We start from the raw sequence: 19491 nt of genomic DNA on the forward strand, positions 1-19491 counted from the left end.
AAAATCCATCAGTGTATGAGCAGAAACAGCTCTTCGTGCTGTGCTGGCAGCAGGGTACCTTTAATCTGCCGCATCTTTAATCTGCTGCTTCTACTAGCACAGCCTGCAATGCTGCAGTCTTTAGGTCCATGTTCAGTGCTGCCTGAAGGAAGAACAGCCAGCACGGCCAATGCATTTCCTATGAAATACACGAATCTCACCTGTCAGAACACAACTTATGTTGTGATTTTGAGGGCAATCCTGTAGGTGATTGAAAAAAACAACGGGCAGGTAAAGGGGTGAGCAAGGAACTGGAGGCCAATACACTGACAGGAGAAGCCTCCTGAAGGAGGCTGCGGCCCATGGGGGGCCTGGGCAGCAGCAGGCCCCTGACAGGCCCTGCAGCCCCTGGGAGGACCCCCACTGGAGCAGGGAAAGCACGAGGAGGGAGGAGGGAGAGGAACTGCTAGGGGCTGACCACAAGCCCCACTCCCCACCCACCCTGTGCCTCTTGGAGAGGGGAGGGGTAAGGCAAAGGAGTCAGGCACGGAGTGAAGTTGACCCTGGGAAGAAGGGTCAGGTTGGGGAAAGGTGTTTAGTTTTTGTCTTTGCTCCCTCACCACACACCTCTAGTTTCAGTGGGCAATAAATTGTTTTGCCCACAATGGTAACTGTGGGTGACATTCTCGTCTTTATCTCAATCCACAAGCTTTTCCATCTTACTCTTTCCCACTCCTTCTATTAACGAAGAGTGGATGGGTGGAGGTCTGACAACCAACCAAGGTCAACCCACCACAGTAAGACATCCAAGAAGAAAAAACACAATATAAAAAATAAAGGGAGGTTTCAAATTGATGTGGTAAAAAGTCTTAACAATGAAGGACATAGAGAAGAGTTGAAAAGTACGAATTTCTTCTGACTAAAGCTATACAGTGCTACACGTCAAGTCCTCTGTTCTTTAATTATACCTACTTGATAAACTGAGCTGGAATAGAGGTTTCATTTCAATCTAAGCTCAGTTATCAACCCCCTCAAATGTCTTGTCAAAAGACTGATACCATCTTTTCAAGCAAACGGCTCCCTACACCTTCCACTACCCATCCCATCATCCTGCATAAAGCATTGAAGGCGATGCTCCTGCCATCACACCAGCCCCACCTATTTCACATGGCACCAACCCAATAGTGTCCCTGTGATGTACACTTACCAGCAATTTCTCATCCATTCTGATCAATCATACACCTAGACAAGTATTTTATTTATGCAGTAATTTGATTTTCTACCATTTCTTATTTCTCTCCCTTTCACTAGCTGCTGTCTTTATCTCCCGTGTCTTACATTGCCCTAGGTCAGGTTGCCAAAGAAAGTGAAAATTCCTAAGTGCAAGAAAGTTAAAATCCTATTTTGCACCCCTTTAAAAAAACCCTCGGTTTGTTTCATAGGCATCGATTTGTTATTACAAAAGACCACAAAAAAGGCCCTGTCAAGATACTATTTACTATTCCAGCTATTAAAAAGCAGAGGTTATTTATATGAAAAGAAAACAAAAAGAAATCAACAAGTATTCCTTCTTCATCTCATAACCCACATATTAGATGAAAGGTAACACTTCATTAGGTAGGGGAAAAAATCATGGTTTAATTACAATAATGTAGCATAAACACTTTAGTAGTCGATATCAGGATATTGTGATGTCTAAGCTAAACTTGACTTCTCCACAGATACTGTAAACAGACACCCTAAATTCCCTAAATGATCAGCATTAAGAAAAATTTATACAAAGGCAGTCAGTTGTTTAATATTTAAGATGACATGACATGGTGAGACAAACACGCACACATCAATAAGTACAGAGAAATGTTATGCTACATTTTGAACAGTTCAGAACTGAAAGTGCTTCACATCTACAGGATAAGAAATGGCTTCATCTCCTCATCCCTAAATGATGAGAGCAAAGAAATAACCCTTTAATAGGTTAAATAAACAGTGCCCCATTTATCCATGCTTATATAAAGTTTCCAACAATTCAGAAGGTCCATGGTGAAATTTACACTCTATGTACAGTATAACAAATTGTAAAAGAAAAAAGTTCAGATATTCCTTGGTTCCCAAAGGCCTGAATCTTGCTCTCTGCACTAGAGCTAAGGACATGAGCTACATATGTTTGATTTTTTTTCCTTTTTTTTTTTTTTTTGTAAAAAAAATCATCCAAATCCACCTCAAGTAAAATCAGTCCCTAAGTCCCGGTCATATTTAACAACTGCTTGATCCCAGTGTTTAAGGCATGTTCATCAGATGTTGGTATAGGGGTACTGTCAGAAATTATTATAATCACAGGTGCTAAGTGTCAGCAGATTTACACAGCAATGCTACTCTTTACAATATAATGTAAAACAAAGCCATGTTATGATGGAAGTTGTTCCTGAGTTAAATTTTGCTAAATACTGCTAAGATTCATGTTTTTCTTTTATACTTCTTCCTCTGGAATGTCCTTTTATGTATGCTCAATTGACAGTTAAAATGCACTCTAAGAATAGCCTTAGTGTCAGGTGAAGTAGAAATGTTAGAGAAACTTTCATTATATTGGCATTCTCAATTCTAAATTTAGCCAATGTGCCATGAACTTGCACGGCTTAGTGTCACTTAGCTTTTAGCAAGAGCATTTTTCAAATATGAAGATTTCCAGATGTCAGTCAACATTTTTGTGCAACCGCAAACAAAAGGAAAAGATGTTGGTATCAAGAATTGTCATAAACTTAAAAGTTCTGTGAGTGCATGTAGCTGGATACTGTAGACTTTCTTAAGTTTTCTTACCCAGTCTGCTCCTTTAGAATTAAGGGAAGACATTTTTAAATCGTAAGAATACAAATTAAAACACCTACAAATACATTCAGCTTGTAAAAATCAGACAATTCATTGTCTATTCAGATTAAGTACCTATTCTCACAGAATTGCTTCTCAAGTCTGTAATGTAATCATTTATGTTCTTTCCTATTAAAAAAGCTATCCACATTTCTCAGCAAAGAACAGCTTTAAAAATATTCTTCATTAGATTCAAATGTGCACAACAATTCTTACCACCCTAATCATTCTTGCACCAACTAAAAGTGTATAGAAACATTTGCTTAGTTCCAAACATTATATTTAAAAAGAGTCAAAGGACACTAGAAAACCAAGAAGGGCAAAAGGCGTGACCTGGGTCTGTTGCTATACCTACACTTCTGACTGTCAAGTGAAGAAAAACCCCTCAGAAAATTGCACCACCTATAGCTTGATCCAAAGTTTGATGAAATCAAGGGACTCTTATAAATGAGCTTGAATGGGCTTAGTGTTTTAAGTGCTCCAACCGAAGCTCAGCATTTGCAGTAACATCGCATCTCCTATTTTAAATACAGGAAAGGATTGCAGCAATTGAACCTTTCAGACTAGGGAATAAAAGTTTTCATTCACGTTCATGATAACGTGCTTTCCAAATTTGCCAGCGATGCAAATTATGAATTACAGCATGACGAAAAAATTCCTATTTCCAGATTTGTTTCCATTTAAATCCTAGTAGTACAGAAACCAGCAGTATGCTGAGAAGACAGGATGGGAAAGGAATGACTCTGCTTCCACAGTCTGGGAATTCCAAACAAAGTCTTACATAGTGGTATAAAAACAAAGCTCTGAATGAATTTGGCCTAGCCCATGCATCTTATGCAAAAAAAAAAAAAAGAAGTTAGCTAGAATTTAATTGTTGTGACCATAAAAAATAAATAGCAACAATTTATTCACAAAATTCTGGATTAGATTGATTTTTTTTTTTTGTTTTAACAAACTGCATGATCCATTAAATTATCAGCCAGCTGTATGTTTAAGCACAACAATAGAAAATGTAGTACATAAACACCTAAAAATCACAGTCATAAAAAGCAGGCAAGTACATCAGTCTTCTTGTGGCCAAAGCACAACAGATTAGTCTGCCAAATAAGTGTACATGAATGTAAGTCGTGGGCATTAGTACTGTTAAAAATTGTTTCTACTGTCCAACAATTTTCTGTAGTTTAATACTGTTTTTAAACAATTGTAAACTGTTTTAAGATGTATGTGCAGACATAAATAACAGTAAAGGATTTAAATACACTGGTCAAGAGGAAAAACAACTTTCAAAATTTGCATGTGTGATGAGCGGGTAATTTGGAGCAAATCCGTAATTATCCACAAAGAACTCTGACCCTTCCTAGGTAAGACAGTACTGCCATCATTACTAACACTTGTGAGCATTGTAAGAACAAGAGAAAAAAATAACGTATCAGCCCTGATATACCAACCACATATGCATCCAAAATTACAGATATTTACAAGAAAAATATATATTTAATTAAAAAGCCACTGAAAAACATGGACTTTTAGTCAGGTGCTGCACCTTCTGCAAAATGAGGTAATTTAGATGCAAACAAATTAAGTTTAGTAGAGTTCAGGATCCAGAGTCTCCACACTTAAAGTACAGATTGCTTCAGTAAATGGCTTGGCTGTTTCTATATGTTCAGAGCAAGAAATCACTAGATCCAGTTAAATCCTGTTTTGTAGTGCTCTTGATGCAACACTGACTAATGTCAGAAGGCTTCCCAGCTCAGTTTTACAACTGGTCTTTCAATAGAAAGAAAAAAAAAAGAAAAAAATGGTTATAAATTGGTTTCATCCCAAGACGGATCGTTCATGTTCTTTAGTACTTTTCTAACAAGCTTCTCCAAGTCCTTGCGAGCTCTTTGTTCTTCTTCTAATGACTTCTTCATCTTTTTGTTATCCTGTTTAACAGAGACAAAACTATTAGTTTGGGTTTTTGATCATTTTGTTTTAAAAAGAGATCTTTTCTGACCAGGCAAATACTTTCAATTACAAATTCTGAAGGCTCTTCTCAGTATGCTGGTTATTAGCAGCTCAAAACGATAGCCTTCTATTAAAATTTTACAAGTTACACAGTTAATTCACACAATAAAACAAACAAAAAAAAACACCAAATGGAGACTGAGCTATTTTGTATTTATACTTAGGGGTCCTTCTGAATGCTACTGCTAGTAACAGATGGCCAATAATATTGAATTCTTCTGCTCAAAGCTGCTCAATGAACAGTAGAGTATCTGTTGTTAATGGAGAAGGGAAACGGAGCAGAAAGAGTAGAGGAAGTATCCCTTTAAGAGCCTCCTGGGATTATAACTCCTTTCACAATCTTAGAAAAGCATCTGAAAACTTCATGCAAATTAACTTGCTTCGTCAGGAAAGCAAACAGTTTGAAAGGAGCATCCCGAAAACCATTGTGAAGTGTTTTGTAACTAAGCTTTACGCCAGACAACCTAAGAGGAGTCTGAATTGCAAGAAGCACCAGCGCTGTGTACTGAGTCAGATCTCAGTGTTTGACACCATCAAATAATATTGAAATACCACAAACAACAGGACTGTAAGGATGCCACTGACCAAACCACAGAAATGCTTATATTCCTTAATCCAGTAGAGGCCAAGGTGATGCTGGCAACAGTGGAGAAGCAACCAGCAGATGAGACCAGGCTCCCAAGACAAAGAGTCTAGGGGTGTTTAACTCAAAACAGGTCTGCAATCAGGTCCCACTGGACTCCTGTCAGCTGCCAACTTACCGAAATGTCTAGAAACAGAATGGGACTCCTCAACTCCATTCTCTCCTCAAGAGAAACTCAGAAATTTCCATCTTTTCTTGTAGGTACAGACAATTTCCTTTTCACTTATTTATTGCCAATTCAGGACTGTACTGTTAAAGTGCTGAACAACAGTGATGAATAACTGGTCATAGCTGCTACAGGACTTTGTGGCCAACTCTTACCAAAAGCCAGTCTGGGATTTACACCAGCTAGTGCCCCATGTGCTCCCAGACAGCTTTCATACATGTTTATGGTTATCTAGGACCCTGCCAGCTCAGAGACTATTTTTGCCACTTCTCCAGTCTGAAACAAAAAAGCAGCAGGCCAATAAATGCTTCTGAGATTCCTGATATACAAGAAAATGAAGTCAGGCTGTAAAAGGTCTTGGCTTTGGAAGATGCCAGATTATGAAGAGTGTATTTGGAGAGGCTCAAGGAAAGTGGGCTGTTGTCTGAACTTCACGAGAATGTGACATTTTGTTTAGAGACACAAAGAGATCTGCAGGGCCTCAGTGAGGCAGCACTTCTACCCTTTGTACAGAAGCAGCCATGCCACAGAAGAATTAGTGGGTTATTTCTGCCTGTATTAAGTGAATTGTGTTTCTAAAAAGACTGCCAAAATCACATCAAACCTAGGATATATACGTTTCAACATATGCTGAAAACAGCAAAAAAAAATAACTATTTAATACATCAACTGTCCTATTTCAAGGGACAGGCATGACATCCTCAAAAATACTGCGCACAGTTATAGATGGGCAAAGAATTCAGATTCATGTTTACAGCCCCAAAACCGAAGTAATTTGAATACTAATGCATTTATTTTAACACAGGTGATTTTATGAGTCAGGTGACTTTGAGCAATAGGTCCGTTACGATTAGTTGGCAAATTCTCACACTGGACAATGAGGATAATACAACTATTTCACCTACACATCAAACAGTGAGTAGGTACTGCAGCACAAATATGGTTTAAATAGGCTCTGTCCTGTTAAGAAATGAAATTAAAACAACTCATTTGGATATTTAAAACACGCTTAAAACATCAGCTGGAACTACTATACCAGCAAGTCAGCGTGACTTACTCCAATTTCCAATGAGAAAAACAAGCACCCTAAGTTAGAGTTATCCTTCATTAAAAAGAACACACAGTAGGCAGTGAAAAGAACTCCATCTCCAGAAAGGAGACGCTTTATGAACTGGTTTGCAGGAGGCGTTCAGGTTACTGGAAGACTGTAAATAAAGGCCTAAGTAAATCCAGACATTTATACTACTACAATCATCCAATCCAAGAATGCTATTTCAGAGTCTCCATACACTTACTTTGCTGGTGATGCACCAGAATTGAATTTAATTAATACTTTAAGTGTTTCACAACTTGTAACATCCCAAACCAAAACAGAGCTTAGTAAGTCCCCTCAGAGACAGGACTCTTCATACTCCTCTCACAGGTTGATGCTCCAACCTTTTGATAACAACCACAAAAGAAGGCATTTTTGTCAAACTGCCACGTTTTACTTTTAAAAGTGAATCTCAGACTTTCTAATCTAGTCCAAAATGCAAGTTAACTCCTGTCAAACTCAATCAGTTTACAAGCTGTATTTGGTTTTGGTTTTGTTTTTTTATAACATGTCACCTTTCCATTTTCCATGTTGCTCTAAAGTAGCAAATTACCAACCTGTCTTAGCTCCTGAACTTCATCCTTTAATGCATATACTGTGTCAACAAGGCTTCTAAAATGAAAAAAAAGATGATCTGTTACAACAGTTTTCAGGAAAACATCTAAATCTACTATTAAACAACTGTTCAATGAAAAGCATTAAAAAACAGTTAAGAGGTAATTTCAAATTTGCATTACAAATTATCTCTTATCTTGATTTACATTCATTAATCCTTCCTGGCAGCATGGAAGCAGCAAGGACGTGCTACCAGTTTCTGTGACAGGATACAGCTCTCAAACACGTAAGGACCTAAACTGGTTCCTATATCATGATTCTGTTACAGCAAGCAATTTTTCATTTCTGACATACATCTTAACAAAAGAAAATAGAATTACACTACACACAAACTAAAAAGACAACACCAATTTAATAGCGAAACCCTACAACAATTTAGTGCTATAGGGCTACTTCCAAGTGAAAACTATTTGCAGGTGAAGCATACCACTTCTTGGCACAGAAGAAAGAAACTGAGTACCATACACAGAAGCCAGGCAACAAGCATTTAAATGAAGGCCAACTGCACTTAAAAAGGACTGGCAGCACACTCCAGACAACTCCATCCCTTACTACTAATGTACCATACACACACTATTGCAAAAAGAGATGGAAGGAGGAATAAAAGTGCAAAGTTTACTGTCTTAATCCATCATTCATTAAATGTTCTCTTACTTCTCTTCTATAACAGTCTGACCATTACTTTTAGTTTCTTCTACAATAATTTTTTCTTCTTCTGGAAGCAGGACTTGAGGAGCTGATTCTTTGCGGGAACCTGTTGTAAAAATAAATTACAAAATAAGAAACTTGCGGACAGAGTCAGGGATATTTTAAAGGTTATTTCATTCATTGCATGATACACCTGCATGACCAAGGTACATCTCTTTCAATTTCTCCCCTTCCCTCTATATACACAGATTACTGACTTGTTTTTTTTTTTTTTGTTTGTTTGGTTTTTTTTGTTTTTTTTTTTTTACATTTGAATCCACAGCCTTATAACAAAAATAAGTATTGTCTGAGACTTCTATCCTGGTGACGATAACTTCTGTGTTATTGACGAAGACGCTACACAGTTCAATGAACAGTGCACAGGTGAACTATCAGTAAAATCTATACAAATCTACCGTAGCTGAGTCAGAGAAAGATAGATGCATTCAAGTAGTAGCAATTTAAGCCTCAAGGACAGATTCTGATCTCACACAATACAAATCCAAGACGTAATGCCACCCTAAACCAATTATTCTATCAGTAAGGAGCAGAATAGCGATATAAAACAATACAGCAATGGAAGAAAACAGTTAACAACCCTTTCCCCAGAACACCATGAACAACACAACTGTGTTGTGCACACTTTAAGGTAGTCTTCTAGTCCTATAACGAAATACATAGGTCATGTTTAAAATGTTAATAAAGCACTTAATGGTTTAACAACAAAGACTCAAAACATTCTAACATCTTCAGAACATTTTCTACAATTACAATCTTTAACATCAAGATAATTCACACAAATTCTAGTAGTGTAGCTCTAAAGAGAAAATCTGCTGTTCAGAGGTGTGCGTCCATTCATACATACGTAAAGCATGCATTCTAGAAATATTACTCAGGCTAAAACAAATTACAAGCATTTTTAAGAGGGCTGTAAATTGCTACCCAAGCATTTGTTCAGAATTCAAACAGCAGATAAGGCATTAAAATTCCTGTATATTTTAACCAAGATATGAGTATTAACAACCAAGGCATGTCTGCCTATTAATATGTTATAATGAGTTTTCACTAGCAAGGAATGCCTTTATTCTAGCACAGTTTGAACAAGTTGATAGGTACTACAGGATTACATGTGTCAGGAGATAGCCCCTGCCGAACAGTTATTTGTGATAATAGTACTTCTCTTTTACTATTCATAACAAATATATAAGACATTTTTTATATATACATTATATATATAAATCTAAACACATAGAAAGTTAAGGAAATTGAGTTCATTGAAAAATCCTAACTTCCTTAACAGCTGCAGTCTTGAGTTCTGAACAACAAGCTTGTAGGGAACACAGTTTTGCAGTACTTGTTAAGCTCATTTAATTGGTTTTAGCAATGGCAAACATCCTTTAACAGATAAGTTTCCTTTAGGTAACAACAGCAAGGATCAAACATATCAGTACATGACAGTCACATTTTGTGGAATAGAGGTAACTGCGTATTTGAGAACAGAATCTCGTCCTTGAAAGCCTTGAGTTCTTCATCTTGCCAAGTGAAAAAATCCTTCCCAAAAAAAACCCCACACACCGTTTTGCTGGGAAGAAGCAACCTACAAAGCAAGCTCAGCAAATAGGGCTCATGGACGTTTCCTTGTTTGCACTATCAATCTTTAGTTGTAAAAAAAATGTTACCTTCTGTTTATTTCAATTAGTTGGTGACTGGTTTTATTTGCCCGAGATGTAACACAACATTGAGCTACATGGTATTTTAGGAAGTTAGTTGGTACCAGCTGCTACTATATCACTAAATTTCAGGTCTCTGTACCAATTTTGACCACTTTAGCCTAGTGTGTGCTGAGGGAGACAGCAGTGCCACGTGTTTCTCACCCATGACGCCCTTCAACCAAAGCAATCAGAGCAACGTGTTACATTTATCTCTTTAGAGATGCATCCAACTGTCTGCCTGGTCAGAGTAACATGGGTCCTTGCCAAATGCAGAAATAGCATGGAGAAGACAGCTTTAAAAAAAAGTCTGTCCTAACTGTACAGTTATATACACACACCCATGTGAAACAGATGTCTCCACTAGCATATCCTGATGCGTGTGCAGCGTAGCACAGTAAACACTTAATACTACCGAGACACAGCATATACAGCTTCATAAAAACAACACGTTCACCAACATTATACACACAAGGAGACCACCACAGAGTACACATACACACTTACATGGTGTAAACTGAAGCGAACATCGACCTTTCTGTGCCACAGCTATCAACCACTGTGGAATTCAGGACATCGCAGGTCCTACCCTCACCTTCACTGCTCTGGCACAAATGGGAAGTCTCTTTTTTAAACCTCACAAGCAGTTGCTAACTATTAAAGATTTACATATCCTGCAACAAAGGAGGGTCCTGACATCAAATGAGTACACGCACAGTAATTTGATTACCTCTTTCTGTTTGTTTTGTTTAAAGATGCATTTTCTGGTAGATACACATCTAGAACTAACTTCAAGCAGTGTCACCTCATGACCAGCATTCAGCAATATTGCCTAAACTACACCCTTCGCCTCCCCCAGTTTCTCTGTGACTATACTCCGTGTGATCATCTCTGAGGTTTACAAGCTACAGCTTTAGGACGTGAAGAGGGGGCTGCATCACAGCGCTGTGGAGCCTGTGCGAAGAGCTAAACTAAACTGACAGTTCAAGAAGTTGTTGCAAGTCACTTAGTCAAAGGCCCCTCCTCAAGACGTATTCCACATTTTCACAAAAATAATGCAGAAGACTCGAGAGTTGCTTCAGGTTGCCGTACCTGCCCTTTGTCAATCTCAAATTTGCAACTTCTGTGCTGAATGGTATTAACTGTTTGACTTATAGTGAAACTGGGCAGTATCACTTCAAGTCAAAGAGGCAAAAAGAGAACGTTCAAGCTGACCTCCAAGAACTCTGCCCCTGAAACACCTCAAGACAAAACAACCAAAAAGTACTAGTTTAAAAATAATGAGGAAGGGGAAAGAATTTTTTTTTAAAAAAAAAAAAAAAAAAAAAAAAAAAAGAACAACCATCCCAAGCATTACAGCACAGGCTTGGTTTGGTTTTATTTCTTGAGGGAAGCTGTTGGGGGAGGGAAATAAGAAAGGATGTGGAACATAAAAATTGAGGAAGTTGCTGTAACTTTCCAAGGGGGAAATTCATAAATCCGGTGTCCTAGAAGACTTACATGCCCCCATTAGGAGTCTGTTGCATAGCAAAGACAAAGCCAAAACTCGAAACCACCATGGACATGGTTCAAAGTTTCTGTCAATTAGATACCATCAAATCAAGCAAAGGTATCTATTCCGTATTAACATCACAGACCTAGAGTGGAGAACAAAGAGCCTCAATGCTTTTTACAAATCCTAAACTGGAGGCTAAGTTTGTTGAACCTATACAAAAAAGCAAGTAACAGTAGAGCCCACCTGGGCTAGAGACCTGAGCAACACCCACTGGGTAACGTGGTACAAGGGGCCTACAGAGCAGGCCTGTCAGGAGCAGGCTGCTGCTTTTAGTTTTCAGTGTCTGATCCCCTTCTGTCCAGGAACCAATTAAGCCAACAATAAAATGGAGGTGGGCATCCACTTCACCTACTGCAAGCTGCTAACTTCAGGGCCTCATTTCAAACCTTGCTGTCCTCACAGTCAGACAAGAAATGGGCTCCTTCCTCCAGGTGGCCATTTTGAGGAAAAGGCTCAACCGAGGTACTTTCCATGACATTCTCTGAAAGTCTAACTTCTTCCTGCAACCATGAGGTTCCTAATTTAAGCTACTGAAATTAGACCCATAGTGATCTTTACTTAACTCAAGTAAAGTTAAACTTAACTTAACTTACTTAAGTTAAGTTAAACTTAACAAAAAAGTGTATGGCATAAATTCAGGCCATCAGCAATGTTTCTTCTGCACAAGAAGTAAGAACTAGAGTTTTCTTCACTATAAAGGCACAATAAACATAAAAAAGGAGAAAGAGTATTTGTAACTATGCAGCCCCTTTTCTACCAACTTTAATAGCTTCTTCACAAGCTAGGAAACTCTTCCAAATTACTTCCTGGAGTTTCAAAGGCAGAAGTCTGACTTGCCTCTTGAAGACAAGTATGTGCAACACAAATTGTTTTGTTTTGTTTTCTTTTAGATAACTTAGCCACTGTTGTACACAAAAGACACGTCATTTTCCTGTGGAAGCAAGTGATGAAAAAAAACAAACATTACTTGTTATTTAAAACACTCAGTTCTTCATTGTATTAGTTAGATTCAAGATGCTAAAGTGGATGAGCAGACCTTCCAAGTTAACCTTCTCTTTCTCAGTGACTCTTTGATGAAGTCCTAGTGTGAAGAATTGTAAACATGGTGCTCCCAAACTCTGGGTATGTTGAGATTGAAGTATTGAGGAAAAAAAAAAAAAAAAAAAAAAAAAAGAAATCCTTCATGCTATAGATCTGTCAAAGTCAAAAGGGAGCCCTTTAATAACTTGTGAAGATAACAAGAAAATAGAAACCAAACATCAGGCCAAACTTAAGCACACTGTATAAAATATACTTTTTTTTTTTTTTTTTTTTGCAAACTCTTAGGAGTAGCAAAAAAAAAAAAAAAGGTTTGGCACGAAGCTTATTTATTTCTTTTTCACTAGTAGCAGTACACAAATAGGGAAGAACCCCACACGACTCAGATGACAGATCTAGGCAGTTTACAGCAAAACATTTTGATGATTAAAATGAAAATAGACTGAAACAAACATACAATTCTATGTGCAAACCTGAGTCACTTAATAACGGGATGAAGAGTTTGAAAGACAGATACATCATCTGAAGTGGCAGATCATCCCTCAAGATTTACTACATTTCACTAAGCAATAAAAAAAAGAAACCAGAGGGCTATAGGACAAAAATTAGAGTTGCTGAAGTCATAGCAAAAAGATATTATATTTAACAGAACTAGATTGTATTTTTGTTCCATTACAGATATCTTAGTATGTGCATTAGGTTATTATTTTAAATCACTCAAATATAAATATCTTAAGAAGGAACACAAGAAGACTTGCTTTAAAGAGAAAAATGTTGCAATATTAAATCATGAAAGTGTGTAAAGGTTTTAGAAATAAATATCAAATTTATAAACTCTGTGGTAACAGGACCTGCAGTAGTATGTTCTAAATTGTTCAAAAAATTCAAATTTTACTGAAAATACACCAATTCCAAAAAAAAAGTCAATTGGGGGGAGGAGGGGAGGAGGCAACAAAAACAAACATTTTAACTCTTCAGAAATTTTGCCACTTCACTCGTTTTTGCCATTTCTTTTAAAGATAAAGAGGATACATTATTTTAAAAATAAAGAGGATACTTTACAAGGAATTTCCTGCAGTTGTCAATTACATTAAAATAAAGATTATACACTTATGTCAAAAAAAAGCTTTTTCACTTCAGCATTTGATTCCTTTAAGGAGAGGGGAGGGAGAGAAAGGAGGCATGGGGAGAAATAGGGAGCAATATGTTAAGTTACAAGTTATGCTGTCCTTTCCCCCTGTGTAATAATTAAATATTAAAGTCACAGTCTAGCAAATGCAAAATTTATTTCAACTGTACATAACAGATGTCCTTTTTTATATAAAACAAAACACTTGATATATGCAACCACAAACAATATGCATACTGTACAGTACAATGCAACATTCAGATATACATCCATTTTGTATTTCCAAAAGGCAGTCACCTACTGAAGATGGCTTCTCCCATTCACAAATGAAGTGCACCATATATCATGTTTTCCTATGTTGTACGTCACTATATACACATTACTGTGTTTTGGCAGGATTATGCAAAACACCCAATTCATGTTGGTTGGCTTCAATTTATGGCAAATACTAATTTATGGGAACACTGTGTAAGCTGTGTGAGGAGGGGCTGACAATGGCTTGAACCTACCTTCTAACTCAGATTCTCCATCCTTCCAGTATATCAGTAACTGTACACATATATTTTACAGAATTGCATAAACAGAAGGTACTATTATTACCAGGACTCAAGTTCCACAAAAATAGAAACACTGAACCTTTGGACTGAATACCACCATTTCCACATTGCATTTTTTTAAGCATGGCATAGTAACACGCCTGATCGGTTCACTATAGCGAGTGGCCTGTAACACTGAGGACACTGAATGGTTTAAATGCGTAATAATGTTAATATGAAAGAGCATAATTATGATCCAAGTTAATGACTCAAATGCTACAATAATTAATGGTGGTAAACTGTCAAAGCTTTGGTGCATAGAAAGTCAATAAAATCTTCAGATCTTGACAACAAAACATTCTGTGTGATAAGGAAATTCAAGTGCAGCAACTGTATTTCAAACTCATATTTACACTGTAACATGAAACAGACATAAAAGAATTATCATTTATCCAATGCAGAAAACATTATTTAACTAGAACACCACAGCTCAACAGGAAAAAAAAAAAAATCCATACTTTCCATTTATGTAAAACAAAAACTCAAAGGAAAAGGGGAAGTGAAGTGGCTTACAGATGCACTGTGGAATGGTATGGAGCACACATACATTTCTCTAAGCAATATTCCTCCACTTCGGAAAAAGTTTGAAATATATACTAACTTAATGACCGGGAACTTGTATGATTTCCAGTAAGATATACCCCTGAAAATTCTCTTCAGTAAGCGTTGCTGCTTTTGTTAGTCAATTTTTTTTAATACAAACAACAACAATAAAGGATAAAGCAAGTGACCAAACAATGCAAGATGAAATGCAAATCAAGCTGTTTTGAAATAGCTTCTCCATGCTGATCACCTTCTGGACTCATTCATATCTAACAATTACTAACTTTCTGATCACGTAACCCGCAGGAAGATATTAATTACCTGGAAACTTTCAAACAGGGTGATCAAGTTCCCAGGCAGCAGTTAATTGCATTATGATTACTCTGAATTTATTCCTAGGCTAATACCTGAACACTGGATAACACTTGGAAAAGGATAAAAGAATTGTATCCAGGGATCCTGGTGAAAATGAGATTTCTGTCCTTTGATCATATGCCTTTCCCTAATGCTAGTGAAGGTTTGGAAAACATTTTGTTTCAATCCCAACTGCATTATCCACAAGACAGAACACACACTTCACCCCAGTCATGCCCCAGATGCAGGTTCAAGACCACCAGCTGTGTATAAGGTGCCACAGTTCTCTGAAATGCCAACACAATTGTAAGTGAAGAGCTGTTGCTGAAAACAAACCTGCTCGTGAGAGAAGTTACAAGACGATAAAATCTGTAACAGACATGCTCCAAACAGTAAAAAAAAAAAAAAAAAAAAAAAAAAAGCAAGCATTCTATTTTTAAGAACTTCATACAAGCCAATTTGATTGCAGTTGTACCTAGAGTTTCAGATGTTGAACACTTGAGCTTTCATCTGGGGAACCATTTTCACCTCGTCTTTTCAAGAAGAATGGTCACTTGACAGCTGTGCATTTTAACAGGCAAGTAAACATCTAAACCCTGTTTGCTGCCACACTACTGCATACAGTAAAGTGACAATATGACCATAGGTAATATGACATTATCAAAACACTGCATGTAATGAGTATGGACTGCCGGGCTTTCATGGGAAGTGCCAGACTGGGGGCGAGGGAGAGCAGTGCGATCCTTTGTATAGACGTCTAAGCAATGAGGAAAAGACAGCAGTATAAAAACAGAAAAAAATATGGATTAGCAAACGCTTCTCCAAACAAACGGGCCAGATATGTGAATATCTGAATGATTTTTTTTACAGCTCTTGTACTGTTTATTTTTAAACCGTATTTTTCTTCCTCTACCAGCTTTGTGTTTTGTTAATACGTAGAAAATTCAACAACTAGCACTGAAGTATTTCCATATTGCTGGCACTCAGCTCACAAACCAGTATGGTTTCAGTACAAAATACAAAAACGTGCTGTATCCAAAAGGGAAAAAAAAAAAAAAAAAGAAAAAGAAGAAAGGATCTGTTGCTACACTGACCAAGTCAAAAGAAAAGACCATTCAGAGCTACAAATTAGTATCTGTCACTTAAAAAACCCTCAAGAAATATCATCCTTGATAGGACATACACTTTTTAGAATGACTTATTCGTTTGTGCATTGAATTGGCAATAGAGCCTTCCACCAGGTATAACTGAAGTTTCAGAAGCTCCCTCAGAAGTTGTTAAAATATCACATTAAAGAGACAAGGAACAGCAAGAAAACATCTAAGAAAAGCAGGCTGTGATACAACAAGCATTTGTTAAGAAAAAGCTCAGAAGTGCATTAGTTCTGGTGAGAGATATATGAGCAACAGCTCTTACGAGATGTAGACCCCATTCTGTAACTATGGGCTGTCCATATACTGTCATAGTCAGAGTCTTCTGAGAGGTCTGAAGGCTCCAAACGAGAAAGACTACTGCGACGACCCAAGGAGTCTAGACTTGATTGGTCATCATCAGCCAAGACGTGATTATGCATCAGGTCAGTGCCTTGCCATGCTAAGGATGTATAGGTGAAATGAAATGGTGGATGTGGATAGGCAGAGGTGGGATGAGGAGGAGAACGTAAGGAATAGCCACAACCAAACACATGAAATAAAAGCAAAAGGTGATGGGAAGAGAAGGAAAAGAGAAAATATTGTTAAAAAGGCACCAAAGCTTTTTTCTTTTTCTTTTTTTTTTAATTTGTTTGGGGTTTAGGTATAAATTAAGCTCATCGTAATAGTTTTTGAACTGTTACAATACAATTTTTGGCAAGTCTTTTTTTTAAGCTTCTAAGCAGCCTCAGTTGAAAATTTTGAGAAACCAAGATCTCATTTAAGGGTAGATTTTTTGGAAGGTGGAGTTTGCCTCCAGACCACGACTGTCCCCATACTTGAAAAGAACCAATCTGATTCGGAACAGAGCAACAAACCCAGTAAACCAGCAGGGTCCAGTGCTGACTAGCAAAACAATAGCCGCTTCCCCATTACAAATACATACCTCCGTCCTTTCCCTCCCTTGCAATGACACAGCCATTTGTACAGCTGCTTGGTGAACCAGGTCAGGGAACAGATTCAGATGAAAACTAACCCTGCAAGTTTGTTTTTCAAGCAGTTAACTGATTTCCCCACCAGCTCACAGTACAGCCACAGAAGTGCTTGTGTCAACACTACAAAGAGGAAAATGCAGGGGAAAAAGCGAAGGTTCTCATGCAAAGCAGGGCTGCTGACTTTCTAAATCAGCAGCACCATCCTGTACCCACTCAAAGGGGCTGACAAACTAAAGCCTTTCTGTGCCTGTAACCATGATACTTGTTTAACCACGTGGAAGCTGGACTGATAGAAAATCAGGGCCAAGAGGCTAACAGCAACATAGACTGATCCATCCTGTCCCCTCACATACCTCTTCTTACAGATCTATCTCAAATGGTCTTCCCAGTTAAATACTTTAAGATGTCTATGGTAGCAGACAAAGGTAATTAACAACACTTTGTCCCCTGCCTTTGCTTTTTTTGTGTGTTGTGTGTTTTTTTTAAGCCTGGCAATGTCTAAGGACTAAAAGCCATGCAAGTGGCCACATTATGAGCCACAAGCTGCATGACACTGCAAAATATTTAAGCCCATATTTAGAGCAGAAATGCAAAGTAAGCAGCAGAATATAGCAAAATTGTTCTTTTATTTCCATGTCTGACCAAATTAATTCCTACATCTTCCCCACCCCAGCAACTGAAAAAAGTTGCCCTGCTACCTCTCATGCCATTGCCTTCCAGTTTGCAGTGGTGCCATAGCTACGCTGAACAGACATTGCCAAAAGTAGCACCCCAGGGGCTTTGGATTAAGGTGCAGCTAGAAGAAATGCCACATCAGTGCTGTGAGGGCTGGGCAGAATGTTAACAGAGAAGTAAAAGTGAAGTAAAAGTAAAGAAGTGGCATATTTCATTGACAACAGGCAATTCTTTCTTTCTGTTCTCCTACACTGACTGCTGCTTCCACAGAAGCAATGCAGCATCATTTTTCCCCTCTTTACCAATTCTAATCTACAAAGGGATCTTCTGAAATCTGTTGTCCTAGATGACAGCACTTTTCTTTTTAAACAAAAGAGCCATGTGCTTAATCAAAAAATCATTGTTCTTGCTGCAATTAGGAGCAAATAAAAGCTGCTGACTACTGATGTATGCAATGATACCTACTGCACTATGTATATTTCTTAAATATACATAGAAAAGAAAAAAATAGGCAAAAAAGCAAAAAAAATCATATCCATTATGTGTCTGCACACACACAATACTGTGCAGGTGCAAATGTTTCCTCAACCATTTCTTGTCACATTATCCTTGGATATAACCAACAGATCACAGTCAATACATTTAACAGCAATCATCTCATTTAGTTTTGTTTGGAACAGCAGTATAGCTTCAGAATTTTGAACACATTCGTTTTCTTTTATCCAATTAAGCACACTACTGTAATGACTGTAGCACTAGAAAATAGGTCAATATTAATCAAAAATGATGTAATAGCAGCTAATTTACAAAACTGGCAGTTATCACCTTGGAGACCTACAGTTTGTCAAGAACAAGAAGTTGAAATTGAGGTTGTTGCTGTTACTTAAAAATTTTAAAAGTCTAACACGAGGTCGTATTCCAATTTTAAAGTACAGATGAATACACAATAGCTGTAATTTTTCAAGGTGATAACAGTAAGTGAATGTTATTAGGAAAATCCATAAACTATGTTTGCAAGTATATTTTGAGACTTCTCAATTTTCAGTATAAAGTGCTTTTGCTTGGAAGCAAAACAGGCACAGAGATATGGTAGCAGTACCAGCGTTTACTACTGCAAATTTAATCAATTTAGTGGACAAGGAGTCTATGATGCCCACTCTTCTAATTCCTGACAACAGCAAAACTGGCCAAGTTTTCCATTAAAGCCATGTTCCATTATACTGTGTTCCAAGGATGTCTGAATTAAATCCTTAATCAACAGTGCAAAAACTGTGCAATTTGGAACAAACCCAACAGTATTTCCTCCTTCCTTGTATAAGTGGGACACATGCTGGTGGACTCCCCTGCTTTGTGCAATGTTTTACTTACAACACAGAGGAACTCCACATGGCAACCTTGATTGGGATTAAATGAAGTAGAACCCCAGAGGCACGTTACAGATTTTCAGTAAGCTAGGTATTGATCTGAGAAACTGCAAATGGCTTTAAGCAACACACAGATCTGAGAACAGTTTCTCCTGAAATTATGAGATGGGATTAAAATTTGCAATTAATACTAAAAATAACTGGTGGCAATAAAATCTTCACAGGTCTATGTTACTTTTTTGTACCATATGTCTTTGTTGAACAGAACAAGAGAAAACTATATTCCTCTAAAAATTATCACTTATTCTCCATTCCTCCTACTTACCAGCTTCCTGAAATTTATCAAAAAAC

General features: G+C 37.5%; 1 protein-coding gene across 4 annotated transcripts in view; it reads right to left on the reverse strand.

Moving 5' to 3' along the window:
• Positions 1–1597: 1597 nt before the first annotated feature.
• The window catches only part of ARHGEF7 (Rho guanine nucleotide exchange factor 7), a 108921-nt gene continuing 91027 nt past the window's right edge, over positions 1598–19491 (reverse strand). For 3 of the 4 annotated variants that reach the window (XM_082774364.1, XM_082774367.1, XM_082774366.1), the window contains 4 exons: positions 16393–16569; positions 8020–8119; positions 7308–7362; positions 1598–4766 (listed from right to left, as the gene is read on the reverse strand). In XM_082774364.1, the coding sequence (XP_082630490.1) occupies positions 4644–4766; positions 7308–7362; positions 8020–8119; positions 16393–16569 (455 nt within the window). In that variant the 3' untranslated portion in view covers positions 1598–4643. The remainder of the gene's footprint in view (positions 4767–7307; positions 7363–8019; positions 8120–16392; positions 16570–19491) is intronic. The other variant, XM_082774365.1, reaches the window with a different exon arrangement.

Source organism: Aythya marila (genome assembly GCF_965140915.1).
Source record: "Aythya marila genome assembly, chromosome: 1".
NCBI classification, from domain to species: domain Eukaryota; kingdom Metazoa; phylum Chordata; class Aves; order Anseriformes; family Anatidae; genus Aythya; species Aythya marila.